This window comes from Musca domestica, unplaced genomic scaffold, assembly GCF_030504385.1.
Source record: "Musca domestica strain aabys unplaced genomic scaffold, Musca_domestica.polishedcontigs.V.1.1 1, whole genome shotgun sequence".
NCBI lineage: Eukaryota > Metazoa > Arthropoda > Insecta > Diptera > Muscidae > Musca > Musca domestica.
Window position 1 is genome coordinate 47088727 of NW_026712114.1, and position 24743 is coordinate 47113469.

The 24743-nt window shown below is 34.6% G+C and overlaps 1 protein-coding gene across 1 annotated transcript in view; it reads right to left on the reverse strand.

Moving 5' to 3' along the window:
• The window catches only part of LOC101894331 (uncharacterized), a 531058-nt gene that overhangs the window by 84901 nt on the left and 421414 nt on the right, over positions 1-24743 (reverse strand). The window contains exons 4-5 of the mRNA XM_059123561.1: positions 14309-14517; positions 11579-11689 (exon numbers count right to left, since the gene is read on the reverse strand). Of these exons, the coding sequence (XP_058979544.1) occupies positions 11579-11689; positions 14309-14517 (320 nt within the window). The remainder of the gene's footprint in view (positions 1-11578; positions 11690-14308; positions 14518-24743) is intronic.

The window sequence follows — 24743 nt, forward strand, 5'->3', positions numbered from 1 at the left end:
CCCTAAATATTCGTTTTAGACCCCATAAAGTATATATATTCATAATCAGCATAAAATTCTAAGTCGATTTAACGATGTCCGTCTGTCTGTCTGTCTGTCTGTCCGTCTGTCTGTCTGTTGAAATCACGATACAGCCCACAATATTTGACGTAGAGCTCCAAAATTTAGCAGAGCTATTTGCATTGTGTCTAGGATGGTTGGTATTGAAAATGAGATATATCGGTCCACGTTTTGGTATAGTCCCCATATAACGGTACCTCCCGATATTCGGTATTTTGATGATTTATGCCACATTTTTTCACGGATTTGTCTTAAAATTGGTATTTGTAGGTCATAGCGGGTCCCTGAGCGTGTGGCAAAACATTGCATGTATAGGTCCACGTTGTGGTATAGCCCCCATATAAAGGTACCTCCCGATATTTAGTATTTTAGTTTTTTTTACCACATTTTTTCACCGATTTGTCTAAAAATTGGTATTTGTGGGTCATAATGGTTTCCAGCTCCGGTGGCGGAACATTGCATGTATGGGTCCATAATTTGGTATAGTCCCCATATAACGGTACCTCCCGATATTCGGTATTTTGATGATTTATGCCACATTTTTTCACGGATTTGTCTTAAAATTGGTATTTGTAGGTCATAGCGGGTCCCTGAGCGTGTGGCAAAACATTGCATGTATAGGTCCACGTTGTGGTATAGCCCCCATATAAAGGTACCTCCCGATATTTAGTATTTTAGTTTTTTTACCACATTTTTTCACGGATTTGTCTGAAAATCGGTATTTGTTGGTCATAATGGGTTCCAGCTCCGGTGGCGAAACATTGTAATTATAGGTCCACGTTTTGGTATAGCCCCCATATAACGGTACCTCTCGATATTCGGTAATTTGATGATTTTTGCCACATTTTTTCAGGGATTTGTTCGAAAATTGGTATTTGTTGGTCATAATTGGTTCCAGCTTCGGTGGCGAAACATTGCATGCATGGGTCCATGATTTGATATAGCCCCCATATAACGGTACCTCCCGATATTCGGTATTTTGATGGTTTTTGCCACATTTTTTCACTGATTTGTCTAAAAATTGGTATTTGTGGGTCATAATGGGTTCCAGCTCCGGTGGCGAAACATTGTAATTATAGGTCCACGTTTTGGTATAGCCCCCATATAACGGTACCTCCCCATAATCGGCAATTTAATGGTTTTTGCCACATTTCTTCTAATGTTTCTTTTACCCTAAGGTGGAGGGTATTAAAAGTTTGGCCCGGCCGAACTTAATGTTTTTTTACTTGTTTGGATTTAAATTGACCTACCTCCCCAAAGTAACAACATATGAATTTGCCATGTATTATATTTATATGTAAATTTAAATATTTGAATCCACTTCAATTACACCCATATAAGCTGATAATTCATTATAGGAGCCACAGGAATCACTGAAAACTAAGCCAATTGTTATTTTACTATTGTTTATTTATTGGTCTTTAATGAATGTTCAACTAGATATCCATTGTATGTGGGATTTGTTCCAACTGACAAATAATTAACCAAAGTGTTAAATAAAACTGTCAAATTGACTTTTATATTCATTCACGCACAGAGGTAAATAATTGTTTTGGCCACAAATATAAACAAACACACACATTTTTTCGTTGAAATAAATAAGTATGTTATTTAATAGAAAAATTGCAAGTGAAATTGAATTAATTAGAATTGTTTTGGAATTTGTTTTAAAGGATAGTGTTTGCTGTTTTGGCTAAATATAGAAATTTTATATTTCAATATATATTTTTTTTGAGCACAAAAATATATTTCAATCAACTGAACATCAATATGAATGTGTATGAAATTGTATATACAGGGTGAGATAAAAAACTGCAATAAAGTCAAACGCCATAATTTTTACATTTATTTTTTAATTTTATTGAATGAAAGCAAAAATGTAGGAAATAGCAACAAATTTTATAATAACTTTAGATTTGTTCGAATTGGTCACCTTTGGTACGAATTATGGCCTTCAAACTGCCAATGAAACCGTCACACGCTGCCCGAATGTTGCTCTGCATTATTTTGGCCCATTCCCGGCGAAGCGCTTACTTGAGATGATCGACACTATGGTATTTATTAGTGCCAACCTTTCTTTCAAAAATACTCCAGACACAATAGTCCAACGGATTGGTATCCGGAGATTTTGGTGACAATTATGCGCAGGAAATGAAGTGAGAAACCTCATTGTGTAACCATTCTTGGGAGGCGCGTACTGAGTGCAATGGTGCTGAGTCCTGATGGAATGGCCAAGGTCTAAACCCACCAGAATATTTTCTCGATTTTCTCGAGTTCGATTAATACGAGCAGAGAGCGACAATCGGCTGTTATGGCGGCCCACACCATCACCATGGCCGGGGCTTGAGTTCTGGTGGCCAACCGAAGGTGCACATTTTCAGCTGACCTCTTTGGCAAATAAAAACGATCATTTTGTTTGTTTACAAACATGATGTTGCTGTGTTTATTCGTCCACTTCCTTGACATCGGGCTACGCTACTAATAACACGGTAATGAGCTATGGTACGAGACACAAATTATTTATTCATATTTAAATGCTGAAGTGCTCTAATGATAGTCACTTGTGGTTTTGCAGCCAAATATAAAGAAATCACGCTATCCCGCTTGAATTCCATCATGAATAACTTTTTTCTGGAAATTTTTCACCAAAATGCTTTTGTACGCTTGTAAACAATATAATGAGCTGTCACTGGAATGATTTTAACAGCTGTCGGACCAGTGGCTTATGAATGAGAGCAGTCTGAAATTGGTTGCAGTTTTTTCATCTCACCTTGTATACATATTTGTGTCTTCAAGTAAGAAAGATACTCGAATATTTGCCACATTTATTATATGTATATTTATAAGGATACTTTAGCATTTATAGACACATTATGCAATTAAGAGTTTTCTTCGACTGATTGCCTGTAGTATTTTATGGAATTCTTGTTTATAATTCCTCTTCCCACAGATTGCTATTTCGCTTTTGGTTTTTTGGGCAAACACACAAAATTGAAGAAGAAGAAGAAGCCACATAAGATTCATTCTTGCAATACTGCCACACAAAACTATGAATAAAGAATATGTTCGTTGAAGCAAATGAGAGAGGCTATTTGACCAAGGTCTCTGGGGTATATTTATTAGAACAATGACGCACACACACAAACACACCCAATAATGGATACAATACTTAAGTAAGGCATAATCTTGACTCAGTGTTGAAATCTAACCAGAGAAAGAAGGCAAACCCACCGACCGACCGAAGTGATGAAAGAAATTATTTTTATGAAATGGCTAGAAATCAAGACTTAATGTCCCCTCATAAAATTTAATACACAACAGCAAAAGACGACGACGACGACAACGAAGAAGTCGTAGAAGAATCCGGCATTCAAACAAAAGACATTTTTCAGTTTAACGCTATTTTGTGCAAAATAGTCCCAGGGTAATTATAAATTTTAATTAAGCCGTAAAAACTTTGTTGACATTTGAAATGGGAGAAAAAATGCAATGCAACTTAAGTGATGAAGAGCGACATACCCAAAAAATGTATTTTAAATGGAATATATCTTCTAATAACAAAACTAGTATATTAATTTTAATGAAAATTTTCCATTAAACAAACAAAGTTCCTAAAATGTAAAAAGAAACATAATTTCTTAAACAAACACATAGACATGATTTGTTTGTTTTAAACATTTTGTTGTAACCAATAAATTGTCTATTCTGTGGAAATCATAAAGATTAACAACTTATCTAAAAACAATCTTAATTGTCTCTTTGGGAATATATAAACTTGTTAATGTTTAATTTTGTGTTACGGTTACTGTTCCGAGAAGAGAAGTGAAATGAAACTTTGTTGACACGCCAACCATAACTGCAAATTTGTGAAAAAGCATTTGGGGTGGGGGGATGGAAGATCTCCCGGTCTTAATCACATGCTAATGGTAATAACACTTAAAATCCCATGAAATAGATGTCCCACATCCAAAGGAAGCTATAAAATTAGCAACATGATAACGGCTTATAATATATCGTTTAGGTGAAAAAACAGGAGTATATTTTAAGGTAGGACACATAATTTTAAAATTTTAGGTAGACGATTTTAAAAAGGTTATAAAGAACTTAGCACCAAGGAATTGTTTTTATTAAAAGTATATATTTAGCTTGAAATTTCTTGCCAAAAATTTCGAAATGGATTAAAATGGGGGAACTGCTGTTGGCTAGTGGATTTTTTATATAGCTTTCGAAAAGGCACAATATGTACAAGATAGGAACCGGAATGGTATCATCACACCGTAATAAGACACGTATGTTACCCTGAGGCATCCTGCCACAGAGAACTTATCCAGTTCTCCAACCCAGCCACGCATAGAGTCTCATTGCAGGTAATAGCAACTGCCAAAGTTAAATTTATTATAATTTCACCACGTTTTTATAACCTACACCACAATGTAAAATAATACGGTATAGGCACATAGTTGATATTGATGATCCCCATATCATTATATATTGAGTCTATTTATCGTGTGTCCGTATATGAGTTTTTGTAAGCATAGGTCGAATTTATTGCCAGATTGTGATGAAATATTCCATAGATAATTTGTTGGGCCCAGGGGCCAATATTATGGAAATGAAATTATCGTTCCAGATTTACATACAGCTCCCACAATATTTTCATTCGAATTTTCATTTATTGTACATTAAATACATAATACACTCAATAATATAAATTTTAGCTAATAAAGCCTACTTCAAGCTAGAAATCTGCCAAATGTACGTTTCAATCATTCCACTTTGTCTCTGACATAAATAATATTTTAGAACTAGAAAAAACATACTGCTTAAATGTTTCTTTAGGAAAATTTACTCAAACCCTGTTCAGAGTAAGTTATATGGACCCTATATATCTTCATCCGATTTCACATTTATATATGCCTAAATTAAAAACAAGTAAAAACAGTGGAGTTGGGTGGGGCCGAACTTTTGATACCCTCCACCATTAGTTTTACATTTTGTATATATTTGTCTCAAGATATTCATTTTGAATGGCAAATTTGAAAAATATAATCCAAATATATCCATTAATACAAGATGACTACCGCAAAATTTGTCAAGAATCTTCGGTACTTTTATCGTAAGCCTATAACTTTTTCTTGTTTTTGTTAGAGTCATAAGTACCTATTAAGAACTTTGTCATCAAAATACCTTATGTCGGGAGATACCGTTATATGGGGGCTATACGATATCGTGGACCTATATAGAGAATTCTGTTTCAGGGAGTAAAGTACCCAAAATGAACTTCATCTGCAGAATTTCAGACAATTCCATTAGAAAATTCTGCCAAAATCACTAAAATGTCGAATATTTGTTGGTACCGTTATATGGGGGATATATGTAATGGTAGACCTATTTACAAAATTTAAAGTCAGATTCATTAGCATCTATTCCATTGAAAAATAATTTAACAAAATCATAAAAATACCGAATATCAGGAGTACCGTTATATGAGGGATAAAATATCATGGACCTATATAGACTGACTAGACTATCTGGAGGTACCGTCACATGGGGGCCATATGCAATAGTCAACCTATCCATGCATTTTATGTTTATACCCTACACCACATAGTGGTAAGGGCATTATGTCTTTGTGCATTTTTGGTAACATGGAGAAGGAAGCGAGATAGACCCATAGTTACTTTTGAGGATATCCATAGAATCACTTTATGAGTTGATTCATGCATGTCAGTCCGTCTGTCCGTCCGTCTGTCCATGTATTCTTGTGAACAAAATGCAGGTCGCATTTATTTACCGATTGAAATGAAATTTTGCACATATCATTTGTTTGACCAAGGACGAACCCTATTGAAATTGGAAATAATCGGTCAAATTTTAGATATAGCTCCCATATATATGTTCGTCCGATTTGCTTTTTATTGTGCACCGAAAATTATGGAATTTTGCACATACAACCAAATTAGGCCTTAAAATAAGTATGCCAAATTTGATCGAAATCGGTTCAGATATAGCTATAGCCCCCATATATATTATTCATCCGATTTGTTATTTTTGTCCTCCGCAGCCGTAATATGCACTCTGTAACAACAAAATTTGGGGAAATATATCAAATACAGCTCAGAAATACATTTTCTTAATTTTATCGAGATCGGTTCCGATTTGGATATGTATCCCATACATAACTTCGTCCGATTTACCTTTTATTGTGCACCAAACGTCTAATATTTGCCCAAATGGGATGAAATTTGGCGCTTACTACCGAATTGAGTCTGGAAGCTAGTATGCCAAATTTGATGAAGATCGGTTCAGATATAGCTATAGCTTCCATATATATTGATCATCCGATTTGTACTATTTGTTACCCACAGCCGTAATATGCACTCCGTAACAACAATATTCAGAGAAATATATCAAATTAGGCCTGAAAATAAGTATGCCAAATTTGATCGAAATCGGTTCAGATATAGCTATAGCTCCCATATATATTGTTCATCCGATTTGTTATTTTTGTCCTCCGCAGCCGTAATATTCACTCTGTAACAACAATATTTGGGGAAATATATCAAATGCAGCTCGGAAATATCTTCGCCAAATTTTATCGAGATCGGTTCAGATTGGGATATATCTCCCATATATATCTTCATCCGACTTCAAATTAATTGTGCACCAAATGGGCAATACAAGTCCGAATTTAAAAGACACAAATGCTTCGGTATATTTACTCCTCTGAACTTTAAATTATAATTATAATCATAGCGTGTATGATTGAATTCTCCCATAAAAACTTTTAATTGTTATGTGGAGCTCTACTAAATTATCAAGGCTGTGTAGGGTATCAAAAAGTCGGCCCCGCCCGACTTTAGGACTTTCTTTACTGGTTTAAAATATGGCTAAAATTTAAAAAAAAGTATTATCGAGGGATAACATTATATGGCGATATCGTTGACCGCATAGCGTATATCTTCGAAATTTACCTGTCTGTAAATTTTAGCATCCTATCTCAATTAGGTTTTACTCTAACATAAGTACAACAGACGGACAGGCGGAATATTCGTCTCAGAATTTTAATCTGAGTAAAAATATATAGTTTGTAGCGTCTTGTTATTTCAATGATCAACAAACGGAATGACAAACTTAAACGCCGGCAAAAAATAAATACCAATTTCGAATGGGACGTCTTCATTGAAATTATTGTAGTAATCCTGGATACTTTTGTTCAAATCCAAGATTTGAAGAATATTTGATTTGAACGATAGATATGCCTGATATTCCATCAATTTTTACATGACTTTTTTGATAAATCGGGTGATTGCAATTGAAGTAGGATAAAGAATTCAGAGAGCCTGCGGGTAATATATTATCCCTTTACTAAATGTTATATTTGTAAAACCTACAAAACTTTTTTTCCTTTCGCGGAAAAGTTTTCCATTAATTATATTATGCAATGAAGAAATAGCAAAAAAAAAATTGTCCGACTGTGTCGAGCCATTGCTTCAACACCCTGAGATACCTTTAGCAAGTAATTCAACATAGATTTTGACTTTAACTGTTTCATTTCCTGTCTCGTTTTTTTTTTGGATTTTTTGCCAGTGCCTCTTTACCTTCCGCCATAGCCAGTAATTCATTGTTGGCATTGTTGTATCTAAGTTAAATTGATGTTTAAATCCCATCACTAACCGAAATACGTTACGGATTAAAAGCGTAAACGTGGTATTGAAGTGGCATAGAAAAATAGCCACGTTGGAAATTGAACAATGGCAAATGGTAGAGTGAGTTTCTAGTGAACTAACACAGCAACAGCTAATACAACATTCCCAATGTTCGGAATGTGTACGTGTATCGGACTGAACAATGGTATGGCAAAAACATTGAAAAAGTAAAAACCTCGGCTTATTCAATTGATTTCGAACAAAAAGTAACTAAAAACTCGGTAAGGAAGAAGGGGAATAAAAAAGGCAAAATGTGGAACAATACTTAATATTCATATTACATAAAAAAGTATGAAATATTTCATATCATACATTTTTTTCTCAATCTCCCTCCCACTCGTTCGCTATTTCGTTGCCCAGTTTCTGTGGTATTTACTGTCTTTCAATTATTTCCCCTTTTCTTTGTTCTTTTTCCGCTCTCTTTTTTGCATGACCGACACTTCATTGCTTAATTGCAATTTAATAAAGTGATTTTCAATTAAATTGTGGTTACGAGCAATGCCAGGTTATAGTTTCATTCTAGTTGTAGCCATGGTAGCATATTTTCAGGACACATTGATCAAAAAGAGGGGGCTACGGGGGACGGAAGACCATGTAATTGAATGTTTGAATATTGTAAATTCAAAAATCGCTAAATTCAAATGAATATCAGGAAATGACAAATGCAAAAATTTTTAAAACTTTGGGTACTTTAAAATGCTAAAGATTAATAAAAAATCGATATATTGTTCCAAAATTTTCAAAGGATATTGGAACAATAACGTTCATAGATTATAAAGGGGAGTGCATGTGAAATATGTTCATCTAGAAATAATTTTTATTTTGCCCGAAATATATAAATATACCCAAACCTCACAAAGTATATATATTCTTGATCAACATAAAATTTTATGTCGATTTAGCGATGGCTGTCTGTTCGTTTGTGGAAATTACAATAGGTTTCGAACGAAATGAATTAGATTGATAACATTTTACTCAAACGTTTGTAAGGTCTGCAGGACTTCTGGTATTGAAAATGGGATATATAGGTTAACGTTTTGGTATATCCCCCATATAACTGTACCGAGAGATTTGAGGCTTTTTAACCTGAATTTGCTAAAAGTTGGGAGTATGTGTTCTCAATATATAGGATACATGCTCGTAGAGAACTGTACTTATATAGCCTTGTTGTGGTATATACACTATATAACTGTACCTCAAGATATTATGTATTTTGATGATTTGGGTCACACTTTTCACCGGTATTGTTTCAAATAAAGTTTTGGATACTGCCTCTCATGACAAAAAATTTCCTGGTCGGATCTACGCCTTCGTATAGCTCCCAATATTCGTAATTTTTATGTTTTCAGAAACATTTTTCAACAGAATTATCTTGAACTCGGTATTTGGAGTTCGTAATAGGCAACATGTTCTCTAGCCGAGGTCTGAGGTTTCGTTAGGCCCCATATAATTTTTCCTTCAGATATTTAGTCTGTTAATGCATATTTTAACTACATTTTTCAACAGAATTATCTACAACTTGGTGTTCCGCCACCACGTTGTCTTGCAGATAATTGACAGTAAAGTTCCACGTCTTCGTATAACTCCATATAATTGTAACATCTTATGCTTGGAATTTTAAATAATATTTTTCAAGGGATTTTTTTATATTGAGCAAGTTCCTTTCAAATGGTGAAGGGTGTTAAAGATTCGGCCCGGTCGAGCTTTTTTTAATTTTTCGCCTTTATTCTCTTAGCCATATGGCTAGAGAGGGTATATATAATTTGATACGGCCAAATCGTACCTCATCGAAATAACGGTTTTAGACCCTAGGTCTCTTTGGACTAAATCCGTTTCAGGACTCGTGCGCGCCATAAATCTTGTAGTATCCGATGTGGTCCAAACTTGGTACATCATAATATTATTATTAAACTTAAATCGAGTTCGGAGATGGCCACATCGGTCCATTAACTGTGGTACCTCCCCCACAAAAGGTCGTAAGTTTCAAAAATATTTTTGTTAGAAAGAGAAACGATAATCCGATTTTGCTCTAAATTTCCAAATCCCAAGATTTGCCTCAGTGCTAGGTCAGGTGCCAAATCGGACAATATCCGTTCACTCCATCAAGTACGTCCATTACAAAGTGTCCAAATTTTGAATAATTATAACTCTTATAAGATGTGATGTAATAGTCCAATTATCCTCAAATTAAACACATCACAATATTTTTATTAACCCAAGGTTTGGTGTGAAGATGGAATGTATCGGTCCACTCCTCCTGGCACCTCCTCTACAAAGGGTCTAAATTTTGAATATCCATAAAGCTCATAAAACGCGAAATCAAAATCTGATTCTATTCAGACTTGGCACATCTCAATATTTCTAACAATAGAAGATTTTTTATAAAGATAGTAGAGATCGGACAATTTCTTCTGGTACAAAAATTTTTTCAAACAAAATATCTGTTGTGAAGATTTTATATATATGCGAACCCTTTCAGGTACGTCATCAACAAAGGGTTACAATTTCCAATATTTTTATCGGTCAGAATGTGCAAAACAATTAGCGATTCCTTCTAATTTGCTAATTTGCTTATCTTAAACAGAAACCTGAGATGAATGTTCGATTTTCTTATAATTCTACCTATACCAATATTTTTATCTGTATAAAAATGGAATTCTTCCGTCGGCTATTTCTGGTACCTCACTTACATTTTAGCATTTTCTAAAAACTACCACATATCTCATATAAAGTGAAGGAAGTAACCAATATAGTCTTAACTAGGCAAGTTGCAATTTTTATATCATATTTATTGTGGTCCGATACGAAATGAACATAAAGGGTCAACAATTTGAATAATCATAACGGCAAAACAGACCGATACTTTTTAACTTGCCTTAATCAATTCACTAGAAAACAAGTTAAGGTTTATAAGAATACTCTTGATAATTAGTATACGAAACGTGCCTACTAGTTATCAATCATACGCACCCATATACACTACCTTACAGAAAGAAAGACCTTGGACTTGCCAAATGTAAATATGAGCAAAACTTAAACTTGGCCAAAATTCAAGAAGAAAAACAAACACAACATCAGACAAAGACGATGGCGATGGCGGCGACGAGCACTAACGAAAAATATCATTCATATTAATTCCATGTGTTGCAATAAAATTTTAAAGCTTATTATGCACAGACACCGCTGGCAACGCAACACAGTCCCTGAAATGTTGTCAGAAAAATTATGATTTATGGCACCCAATGCACAGGCGGCGGCAACAAACAAAATCATCTTCAGCCATAGTTGTTGGCACACTCACACACTAAAGAAAAAAGAAAACAAACCCACACCAACATTCATACAGAAGCACATCTCAGTTGGCCGATAGCTAGTGTTGGCACATTACGCGAAGGTCTGACAATATTTTGCCAGCCAAGTTGTTTGCCAAGTTGCAGTAATTTTTCAATATGTAATTTTTTCCCATGCAGCTATTTGTGTGTGTGAGTTTTTTTTTATATTTTGACCACACATAAACTCGTACACATCTTGGGGGAGTTTTTAAAAGATTTACGACACCGCATATGTCTACAGGTCAAATCAGTGAACAGCACTGTATTTCTTGAACGCCGAGAAGTATATTCTTCTGCGGTTTACGCTGCATATACTGCTGGCGGCATACGGTGTATCATTTTTGTTTTTTATTTGAGCATTGCCAGAATCTTTGGTTTAGCTATCGTGACACTACAGTTTTCGCTTGTTACTTGCACGCAGTTGCAAACTTTTTGTACAATATTTTGTTAACGTTTTAACGTGTCATGTTAACTTACCGCCACGCACTTCACATGTCAACACAATGTTATCGCCTTCAAAGAGTGGACCCACAGCACCGGCCACATCACGACCCGATGCATCATATACCAGAATTTGATGTGGAGGAACTGGAAAGAGAAGAGTAAAAATGTATGTAAGATAAAAAATATACTTTTTTTTTACAAAATATTTTGAATTAAAAAAATTTGTTTTTTCTTTATTTTTAAACTTTAAAAACTTTTTTTAGCGAAAATGTTTTACACAGAATTGAGTATTTTTTTGAAAAATCAACCCCTTCTATGCTGCCAGGAAAATATTATTCTTAATATAGAGCATTAGACTTAACAAATATTTTGAGGGAAAATTACAATGTGTCCATTTGCAGTCTTAAAAGTATGCTCTCCGATATGTTTAGGATTATATATATTATTATAGTCGAGGTGGAAAGAAACCATTCCAACCAAATATTCATCTCTCCCCAATATTCACTGTCGAAAAACTGCATGGTGAGTCCAGTACAATTACTGTGAATAATTTTTCCCGCTCGAAATCTTGCAACTTTTATTCAGGTATTATATCGTCAGTTACCAGTCCAATGTTGGATGGAACAAGAACTGGTAGTAGTTACCACTACGAAGTTTAACCGGAGGATTTTCTAGCGCCGCGAGTGTCGCATTGGCTTCTCTTTTAGGTGGTGGATTGGCCTTAGGCTTAGGTTGCATTCTCAATCCTCAAGGTCGTCATTAAACGCTTCCTTTAGTTCAAGATCCACGGGTGCGATAAAAAAACTGCAACAAAGTCAAACGGCATATTTTTAAACATTTTTTTAAATGTTATTGAATGAAAGCAAAAAATGTCGGAAATAGCATCAAAGTTTAGAATAAATGTAGATTTGTTCGAATTCGTCACCTTTGGCACGAATTATGGTCTTCAAACCATCACACGTTGCCCGAATGTTGCTCTGCGGTATTTTGGCCCATTCCTGGCGAAGCGATTGTTTGAGGTGATCGACACTTTGGTATTTTTAAGTGCCAACTTTGCTTTACAAAATACTTCAGACACAATAGTCCAACGGATTGGTATCCGGAGATGTTGCTGGCCATTGTGCGCCGGAAATAAACCGAGGAACCTCATTTTGTAACCATTCTTGAGTGGCGCGTGCTGTATGCGATGGTGCTGAGTCCTGTTGGAAAATCCAAGGTCTGCGGCCAAAATGTTTGCGTGGCCAAGGCTTTAATACACCCTCCAGAATATTTTTCCGACAATATTCGGCATTTATTCTGATGCCACGGTCGATTAATACGAGCCGAATGGAATATCGCAATATGTTCAGCTCACGAACCATTCTTCCGCCACTGCGACGCGTGTTTCGATCAAGTCGCTTCTTTGCTTTTCGAACCACTGTTGCTAATGTTGCTGTTTTCTTCCTCCTTGACGTCGGGCTACGCTACCAGTATCACGGTAACGAGCGATGGTACGGGACACAAAAGATTTATTCACATTTAAATGCTGCAGTGCTCTAACGATAGCCACATGTGGGTTTTCAGCCAAATATAAAGAAATCCCACTATCACGCTTGAATTCCATCACGAATAATCCTTAACAGACGTCTAATGTAATAGCCTTTGTAGAGATAGTTAAGGTAACGGTTCGTAATTGCCTCTTTATTTATTCCTTAATAAGCATCCTTTGAGTTTTATTAATTAAAATCTCATCAATTACATGCAGGGTTGCCCATATTCGACGGACCTTTGGGCCCGTTGGGCCCATTCTAATCGACGAGGCTTGTCCGCAGGCAACATTCTTTGCGTCAATTGATTTTTGTACGGGAACAAATGCAAATCAATGCGAATAATCCGTTGTAAAGTGGACCGAGCCATACCCAACTGCTGAGAACGGCGTTTTTGGGATGTTCTTGGGGACCTCTCAACACTGGCTCGTACGGCAGCGATATTTTCGGCCGATCGCCTTGGTCGACTTTTATATGGCCTCTTCGAATTAGTAAGAGCCTTACCAGTCGAAAATTTTTCGTATAAACGCTTAATGGTGTTCTTAGAAGGCGCACTTCTCACATTTTTTAAAAGCACGTTGAGTTTTCACATTTGACTTCTTCTGTTGAATGTAAATTTCAACTATTTCAGAGCGCTCGCGTGGCGTGTATTGATTCATGGTAAAAATCAGCTTGGACTGACGCTTCAAACGCGGTATGTCATTAAGCGATGTGACATCTCTGTCAAAAGTCACATGGGTCCGTCGAATATGGGCAACCCTGTACATTTCCCAAACTTTTTCAATAAATGTAGACACAAGTTCTGGCATTTTGGTCTTACTTCGGTAAACATATCATCAAATCTTCAATATGTTCTATACGAATAAAATTTTTGTACATATAAAATTTGACCTTAAATGTGAGTCCTTCTAATTTGTATGACATTTATGATTTTCCAGAAATATCTTGCGTCGGAAGATGTGCCTTCCCCATATAAAATAAAAATTTCTAGTCAAATCTGTTGGAAAATACGGTCAAGTCGTAAAAAACATCAGAGTTTATCATTATACAAGGGCAGCACCAAAACGTGGGCTATGCCAGAGTTTAAGTTAATCCTAATTTTAAGAGCATATATCTGTCGGCAAACCCTTGAATACTTCCTAACTTGCTTTAAACGAATTTTGATTCAGAAAATATATCAAAAAAAAAATTAAAATAATATGATGAATGAGTATGGGTCCCTTTTAAAAATACTTACCAATAACCGTTAAATTTATTCTATGATTACGTGTTGGTGAATTTTGGAAGTCCACACGACACCTGTACACACCCTCATCGTCCAGCTGGATATTGTCGACTTGTAGTTTGGCAGGTTGGGTGGTGGTGACAAAATAGGCACGTGGACCAAATGAGTTTGTATCGGACCAATAAAGAGCCTTTTCAAACGGTCTCCCCCGGACATCAAAACTGCAAACAAACAAAAGACGACAGAAATTGCTTTTAATATGGGGGAAATTAAAAAATGTAATGACATTTCATACAAAAAAGACATACGCACACAGACATACATACACACATATGTGTATATATATTATACAATTACATACATTTTTGTATACAATTAACAACAATATGTAACATCTGAAAGCGTATACATGAATGAATGCCTGCAACAAATAATTAAGTTGTTTAATAATGTTGGAGGCAATTTTTATTGGTTTCTGTGTTTTTCTTGTTGTTGTATTTCCTGTTCTCTGATTTTTTGTATTATTTTTTGTACTATTGACCACAATATACTTTTGCTGTCGGAATACTTGTCAAATTGTTTTTATTGTTATTTGGTTGTTTTTTTCTCGTTGATATGTTGGTGTAGGTGGTTGTTTGTTTGTCTTTTATGGACAAGGTTTTGCCTTGGCCCAGCGAGAATCTGTGTGTCTCTGTGTGTTCGTAACGCCTACAATATTATTTCCATCGGATGGAAACTTCAATATTGCTGCCGCTGTTGTTGTGAATTAAACTGTTACAGTCGACTTGACTGACAAGTGAAAAGTGAATTAAATTATTTCAATTTCTGACATGAAGTAAAAAACACAACAAACGAGTTGAAACACATAATGCAGTTGCCATTGTGTGAGTAAGTAAATGGGAGGGTGTATGTGTGCGTGGATATGTGAAAGTGTTTGATGGCAAAGTCTGATATTGGGATTTATATTTTTTATTTAATTTGTTTTTGTTTTATTTTTACTTGTTTATAATACATTGAAATTGTTAAGAGAATTCAAGCGTAACATTAAGCAAAATTATTATGATTGACACGAACACGATTTTTTTCCATCCTCATCCATCAACAGGACTTTGTCGGACTATTGGAAAAATGTACTTTTTTGGGCTTAATTATAATAATTTATTTATGGAAAGCAAAAATTAATATACATTTCAACCCAGCATCTTTAATTCCACTTTTCTTATCTCTTTTGAGTATCTCTTTTACTTTCCAGTTAATGCCCAACAGGAAATGACTTGATATCAACAGTAAAATTAGTTTTTGTTGTTGCTGCAATAAAGTCTGTACAAATTTCTTAGCTTTTCGTCTGTTCCGTCATCACACACAAAACTTAACCCAGTACTTAGTTTGGCAGTTTTGTTGAAAAGATATTTTTGGTAATTAAGAACGAAACCACACAAACTGTTGTCTTATCCCTTGGCGGGAGTAAGTAACGGAAAAGCTCAAGACACGGAAATGTGCCACTAGCCACAAGAAAAGCAACCCATTTTTATTCTTTACAATTAACTAAAGCCAAAAGACAAGGACGACAAATACAAAACTTAATTGCCGACATTTATCACAAGGCAGCACCAAAAAGGTTCTGGCGTTCAGGAGATGAAAGAAAGAAATAAGCAAACAACAGAAAACCACAACGGGCTAGGAGAAAAACTAGGAGCACTGGCATGGGAATAGAAAGAATAAATAAGAAATATTTAAAGGAACTGGGGAAACTTCCATGGCACTTCTAATGAATTCTCTAAAGAGGTCATATTGTTTCGAGTCAAAGGGGAGCTGTAGCTAAAAAGGTTTCAAAATTAGTTCTTCAAAATAAAGAGGATGTTGGGATGAGATATATACACTTTTCTAGAATAACTTTGTGTACCATAATTGTACGAAAAGTATTGAATGGTACTATATTTGGTATTGGGTGAAGGTATAGAGATAGGTATATACATTACTGATGGTATCTGTGTTTGAAATATGGCGGTGGTTTGGAAATGCGTTCTTTATATGTACGAATTTAAAATTGGTATTGGGTGAAGAGATAGAGCTGGAATCCTGAAATATGATATATATGTCACTATTGGTGTCTGTGGTAAAGATATGGAAATGGTTTTTGGAAATGCGTACTAAAATTGTACTAAATGGTATGAAATTTGTTAATGGGGAAAATTACAGAGCTAAAATCCTGAAATTTGATATTAAGGCCATTGTTGGTATCTGAGGCTAAGATATGGATATTGTTTTGAAAACACTTAGTTTAACTGTACGGAAATAACTAAATGCTAAAAAATTTTTGGAATTTGGTATTACGTGAAGGGATAAAGCTTAAGTAACGAAATGTGATTTTGAGGTCACTCTTGGTTTCTAGGGTTTAAATATAGAGACGTGGAAATAGAAAACTTGAATGTGCGTACATGTGCGGCAATGATTATAGCAATATCCTTCTAGGTAATCTTCAAAATAAGGATTTTGAAAAATCAAATATTCTTTGCGAAAAAGGAAAGTTTTGATTAAAGAATATTGTCAAACTGAACAAACTGTGCGCTTTGAGAATTAAAACTAGTAAGCAAAGGTAAAAAAAGAATGATAAGTGGAGCTCCCTAAATTAGAAACGTTTATATTGGGAATTTATGTGAAGTAGATCATACCAACTATGAACTTTATTTGAAATCGAATGAAATATATATGGGGCTATATCCGAATCTGAACCGTTTTCGATAGAATTTAGCAGATATATTTCTGAGCTGCATCTGGTATCTAGTACCAGTATGTATGAGGTACATAATTCTGAATTCTGTTATATATGTTAAAATGGATTGTATTTAGACGAATATAACACATTAGGTGCACAATAAAGTTGATAGTGGAGAAAGATATATATGGAAGCTATATCTATATATGGACCGACTCTCAAAACTAATTTTAATAGGGTTCGTCCTTGAGCCAAACAAATGATGTGTGGAAAACTTCATCTCACTCGAACAATAAATGCTTCCAGCATTTTGTTCACAAAAATACATGGGTGGACGGACGGACATACATAAACCGACTCAGAAAATGATTCTATGCGGATCTTTAAAAGTAAAAAATAAATATTGTTTCTTTCTCCATGTTACAAAAAAATGCGCAAAGTAGGGTAAAGACCTAACACCAATTGTTAAAACGATTCCAAAAATTTTAGGTGGGCTTTTCGCTGAAAAAATCTCGGGCAAAAGACCAATTCAGCAAAAGACCAATTGGGTTTTTTCTTCGATAGTCTTTTTTATATATTTTTTTTAAACGATCATCTTAGCGTAAAGTACATAAGTTTGTCTCTTCTGCAATAAAAGCCATAGAAAACATAAAATCCATACGAAAAAATATGTCCACAGGAAGAGCTTAAACTTTGGGATTCCAATTTTAGTTATTTTAAGAAGAACTTGTAGTATGATGTTTCGTTATATGACTTGATCTTCTCTGTCTTCCTCAATGTAATTTTTTACAAATATTTGTTTGCAAATATTTTAATTTATTTCCCTTTTGGAAAAATATCACCAAACATGCCATCATTGTTCTTTACCCTGAAAAACGCCGCATGCCTAAACATTCAGCAGGAGTTATTTTCGTAAAAGAAATACAGACATCAGAGTTGGAGACAAAAAACGTCTCAATGCGTACTGTGCACAGTGTGGAACAAAACAACGGTCTGATGGCCTGACTGACTGGATAGCCGCCTGCCCCCATGCCTTTTCTGTCGCTTGGGTTTTATTGCAATGCGCCGCTACACAAACCACAAATGACGACATTTTTACATTTGTGATAAGCATAAGAAATATATGCACACAGGATATAAATTGTGTCAGCGGCAAAAATAAAATCACGCGCTCTCAACGCAAAAACCTCTAACAACATTCTTTCTCGGGAGCAATGGAGGGAATACATTGAACGAAAATGAAAATGTCTAGCAGGAGACCAAAGGAAGTTTCGCTATGATGTGGCATCTACGGTCGCTGTGGTTGAGGAGGTGGTCTTTAGGGAAGGAGTTGTGAAAAAGTTATTACCAAGATGTTTTGAATGAACCCTAAACGGAACCAGCGTCTCAAACAATAAACGACATTGACGGCAGAGCAAAGAATAACAATAACCCGAAGGAGAACAGTGATAATTTCTATGCTGGAAGGAGGAAAGACAAAAGATGTGAAAATTATAAGTTTTATAGTAGAAAATATATATGCACTGTTTCAAGCAAAATTGGAACAAAAATATTATAATTATTTTGATGATAATTAACAAGGTCTCATTCTTAACTTTGGCTAGCTTCACTAATAGCATATATATTTTTTTCTGTTAACTGGTATCCTAATTTTTGCCATAAGGAAACTTAAATTGTTGTGAAATTGGTTGTCCTAAAATCAAGAAAATTCGGCTCGTGAAAACTTAAAAAAATTACATTGATTTTCAAAATAAGCTAAGGCATCTTGAAAATGTCCAAAATTAAGGAAAATTGTTATAAACCATCATGTGAACCTAACCTGAACTTAAAAATTGTAACCTAAATCTAAATTTTCATGACAAATAATTTTGTGGAATTTTATTACTTGCCGAGATCCCGTTTAAAGTGTTTGTATACCCTCCACAATTATATGGAGGGTATATTAGCTTTGTCATTCTTTTTGTAACTCCTGGAAATATTCATAATAGACCCTAAAAAGAATATATATTCTGTCTGTCTCTCTGTTGTAATCATTGTAATCTTTCGAACGAATTGAAAAACGAGCCATGTCGGTTCACGTTTTCGTATAGCCGTTACCTCCCGATATTCGGTTTTTTCATGATTTTAGCGACATTATTTACCGGAATCATTTCAAATTTCGTATTTTAAGTTAGTAATGGGTACTACAGCATATGACAAGCATTTGTGTATGCAGGTTCACCTCTTCGTATTGACCTCATATAACGGTAACTCCCGATAGTCGATATTTTAATGATTTCAGCAAAATTATTCACCGGGATTGTTTCAAATTTGGTATTTAAAGTTCGTAATGAATACTACAGTCTAAGACAGAAAAATTGCTGTGCAGGTCCACGTCTTCGTATAGCCCCCATATAATGGTACCTCCCGATAGCCGGTATTTTGATGATTTCAGCAACATTATTCGCCAAAATCGTTCAAATTTCGTATTGGAAAATCTTAATGGGTGCGACAACCTATGGCAAAAAAAAATCGTAGTCAGATCAACGTCTTCGTAAGCCCCCATATGACGGTAACTCCCGATATTCGACATTTTAATGATAATAGCGACATTATTCAGTGGAACTGTTTCAAATTTCATATTAAAAGTTCGTAATGTGTACTACAGCCTATGACGTATGTAGGTTAACGTTTTCGTATATCCCCCATGTAACGGTTTTCATTTCAGTGGTAGTTTTCGGAATTTTATGTGAAATTTTCAAGTTCCTTCAAATGGTGGAGGGTATTAAAAGTTCGGTCCGGTAGAACTTAGCTGCTTTTTTACTTGTTTTGGGTACTAAGCGATGCAAACTTTAAATACGCTGATACCCACAATTTGAAAATGTTAACATGATTTCGATCCACTATATGGTATCTATAAACCCTCCGAAATTGTCTCGAAATTTCAATATTGGTTTACAAGGAAATGGTTAACTTATTGTTATATAAATATTTAAATACAATTCGAAAAAAAAAAATACCATCAGTCCCTCCCTTTTACCATAAAAAACACGATTGTCATCATACATTGTTCCCTGACATTAGCAAACTAAGAATAAAAAAGCTTAGAGAAAAACAAATGCGACAAGATGGTTTTTTTTTGCTTTCTTTGTTTATTGTTGTCCACAAATCTTTCAAAGACAAAGTTTCCGAAAGGAAATGCTGGAGTGGTGGAAGAAATAATACGGAAAAAAATACTTGTGCAAAAAGAGAATCTTTTATTTAGCTTCTGTCTGGTAGATAGCGTAAAAAATGGTAAGGTCACGTGACATGCAAAATATTCGCTTGTAACGTCAACGGCAGCAGTAACAGCAGTTAGCTGACAAAAAAGGGGACAGACAGGCCTGATTGCCAAAACGCAAGTCATTTCGGCAGCAGTTTTTTTTTTTTGTCTATTCTCTTGTCCCTTTCCTTTTTCTCCTTCAACGGCTTGTTTCAAGACATTTCAGCGAGAAAAAAGCAAATGCATTGAAGTTGAAGATTATTTGCTATTATTCGCTCATTAATAATTTTTATCAGTTGGTAATATTTTTTCCTTCTCGCTGATAGCACACAGACATACGTACACATTGCTATTTTACACAAAAAACGTATCGTAACAAATTGTTAAAAGAACAATATTTTGTATGGGTAATGTCCTTGAAGCGTTGTTGTTCAAGGGGGTGAGATTGCCATTTTCAGACACATACAGCGAACAACGACAAAGTAAACCTCCAGCTGAGGGTAAAATTAATATTATTTTTGGTTGTGCCTGCCTTTCTCTTGTCCTTAACGTTGTTAATGTTCCGAAATTTTTTTTTCGTTTCTCATTTGAATTTTGAGGTATGAAGTGAACTTTTTTCGTTACATTTTTATGGCATTTTTTGTTATTTTTTAGTCGTTTCTCTTTGCATTTTTTCTCTGATTATGAACAAATGATTTGATAATGTTTCCCGCTGTTTGCTAAATGTACCATTCTTGTACGTGTGTTGTTTTAATGTCTCGTCGTCACCGACTGTCAAATTTTTATTTAGACCAAAAAAGAATACAAGTTTATTAATATTTTTTGTACCATTTGTTCGTAAATTTATAAAACATGAATACATGGTGGTGGGGGGAAATTGAATATGTAAAATGACTAAATCATGTTTCGATTTCATTCAAGGTCTATTTGCATCCTTACCCCATTGACTGTAAATGGTGTAGTTATGTAACTGTAGTTAGTATGGAAGTCTCTTCATGTGAGGAAGGTTAAAATGAACCTATAAAGTTGTCAGATGACAAAAGTTTCGATATTGAAAAAACACGAAAAAAAATCGAATTTTACGATCCAGGTGTTTTTTTTGTTACTGTTTAATTGACATCTTTATAAATTATGTAATACAATTATCAGTTTTGTAATTTCAAAAAAAAAAAAAAATACATTTACAGAAGAATTAAAAAATGGTTCTTGATATTCTGTATCAGAAGATTTTTTTTTTTCAGTTTTCTTCGAAGCACCAAAAGTTGAATAACGTACAATTGTTATTGTTTCCGTTAATGGTGCATTTGTGAGAGTTATATTCTTAGCTTTTTTGGCACTATAGTCTTTGGCACTATTGTAGTTAATTTTTAAGTATCAGCTGGTTCTGAGTTTTCTGAGCTCCCTCTAACTTGATTTTGAATTTGTAATCTTTAGAGGTTAATTTCAGTATTTTAGTCTTTCCCTTCATAAATAAAATTCGGAAGGATTTGATGTATTTTAAAAGTTATAATCGAGGTCTTCAAGAAAAAAAAAAATAAATAATAAATAAATAAACAAATAAATAAACAAATAAATAAACAGTTCAAAAGTCGGGCGTAACAAATATAAGTTTATATTGAAAATTTATTTGAAGTAGATCATACCAACTATGAATCTTTTTGAATGCGTATTATGGCTCTAGAGCAGTTATAATTCAAATTCAAAGGGAACTAATATATTAGGGATATAGCCAATTCTGAATTTGAATTTCCACCAAATCTGATGCCCACGTTGTAGCAAATACCATTGTATTAGAGTGCATATTGCAATTGTGAGTGACTTAAATTCCATATCGGATGAAACATATAATGGAACTATAGCTATATGTTAAATCTGTAATCGCTAAAATGACGGACATTTTAACAAGTAAAAATGCTGTAAGTTCGGCCGTGCCGAACTTTGAATACCCTTCACCATTCATAACGAATTTGACAATTTTCAAAAAAAAAAAAAAAAATAAAATAAAATAAAATCCGCTAAAAATTCTGTTAAAATCTTAACCAGTAAAGAAAGTCTTAAAGTCGGGCGAGGCCGATACCCTACACCACTTTGCTAATTTGCGCATAACAATTAAAAGTTTTTTTGGGAGAATTCAATCATAAACGCTATAATTATAATTATAATTTAAAGTTCAAAGGACTAAATATGCCGAAGCATTTGTATCTTTCAATTCGGACTTGCCCATTTGGTGCACCATTAAGTTAAAATTAATTTAAAATTTGGCAAATATATTTCTGAGCTGTAATTGATATATTTCCCTGAATATCGTTGTTACGGAGTGCATATTACGGCTGTGGGTAACAAATAAGGAAAATCGGATGAACAGTATATATGGGAGCTATAACTATATCTGAACCGATCTTCAAATTTGACATACTAGCTTGTAGACTCAATTCAGTTGTAAGTGCCAAATTTCATCCAATTTGGGAAATATTAGATGTTTGGTGCACAATCAAAGGTAAATCGGACGAAGTTATATATGGGAGCTATATCCAAATCTGAAGCGATCTCGATAAAATTTAGCAAATGTATTTCTGAGCGGACATGCATAAATCGACTCAGAATGTGATTCTATGCAGATCATCAAAAGGAACTATGGGTCTATCTCGTTTCCTTTTGCCTGTTACAAACAAATGCACACAGACACAATACCCTGACCACCTTGTGGTGTAGGGTATAAAAATTCCGAATGTAACTTTTGTAATAAGCCATTACAACATTCAAATGCGAAACTAGAAAAAAATCGGTGAATAATGTCGTTAAAATCATCAAAATACCGAATATCGGGAGATGCCGTTATACGGGGGATATACGTAGGCGTGAACTTGTAAAAACAATTGTCTGCCTTAGGCTGCAGTATCCATTGCGAACTTCAAATACAACATTTTAAACATTTTTTAAATCACCAAAATACCGAAAATAGGGAGATACCATTATATGGGGGCTATACCAAAAGGTGGACATACATACCCCATTTTCAATACCAAAAGTCTTGCGGACATAATATACATTTGAGTAAAATTTTACCACCTACTTCATATCGTTCGAAAGCTAGAGTGATTTCCACAGACGGAGAGACGGACGTACATCGCTAAATCGACATAGAATTTTATGCTGATCTGGAATATATACGAGAATACTTTGTGGGGTCTAAAATGTATATTTCGAGGTGTTACAAACGGAATGACTAATTTAATATACCCTCCATACTATTATGTCTGTGCATACAAGCCATTTAATCAGGATAAGATTGGTACAATAAATGGAAGAATACGGCCGATTTTAGACCAAGTGGTTGAGAATTGGTCACCTCCATCATTATTATTATTATTTGATTTAATTAGTAAGCCTCGCCCACTCCTAAGAAAGCAATTACTTCAGCTAATAAAACCTCCTCTACCACCGATTAATTATTTTGCGAAAAGTATATATGTGTCAATTGGTCATTATGGAAATCTTGGGAATTAGCATGGATTTTCCTCAACTTTTGTATTCTTTTTTACAATTAATTTAAAAATTTAATTTTTAACGAATTCTCTTTATGTTTTTGCGGTTTCTTCTTTGTGACATTATCATCAGCATCCTTTATTGCCATGAGCATAGGGGTTATGGTAAAGTGGACATTTCACTGCTCCTTCATCGTACCCAACATAATCCCGGTGCTATTAAATTGTATTGTTTTTGCCCTCTGTTTTAATTAATTAAGCTAATTAAAGTACGTGCTTGAAGCCATACACAGTATTTTTTTTTTTTGTAGTTGGTGTTGTTGCCGTCCATCCCGAAGAGTCTTCTTAAACTTAATGTTTCTTCAGTCGGTTTCTTGCCATGCCATATATCTCTATCAGTTACATTGTGCCCAGCCAGAAGGCTTGAAAGCAAACGGGTGGTATTGGGGGGATTTACTGTCCTTGCAAGAGGTATTAGAGTAAGGACTTTTTTCGGAGCTCAAGTGTGTTTGTGGGTGGGTGTGCACAAGTAGTCTCATTATTTTCCATTTTGCGGCCAGTGATATTTTTCTTTTATTTTATTAGACACTTAGGAGGTTGTAATCACTATTATGTCGGGGTTAACTTGTTAATTTATTGCGATTTAAAGTGACAATTTAATTTTATTTAAATTTATTTGATTAGGAGTCAAAAAAAAAAAAAGAAATGCTTCTTGGGTTTCTTGTTTTGCATGCTGCTGTCTGTCTGGGTGGTAGCTTTGGATTTTTTTTTCTCATTTTGTTCAATTTGAATGTCCTACCCTGTAAATGTCCTTTAATTAAAATGGTCAATGATTTGCTCTCGTTCTCTCTCTCTATGTGTGGTGTGATGTGGCATTTGCGGTGCGCTATTGTACATTTTATAATTAAATGGTCTCGTACAAAGTGGATATACATGTCGTCATTAAAAAGCAATAAGTTTGTTGAAAAAAAAAAAACATACCGAAATGGACGAATCAACAACAAA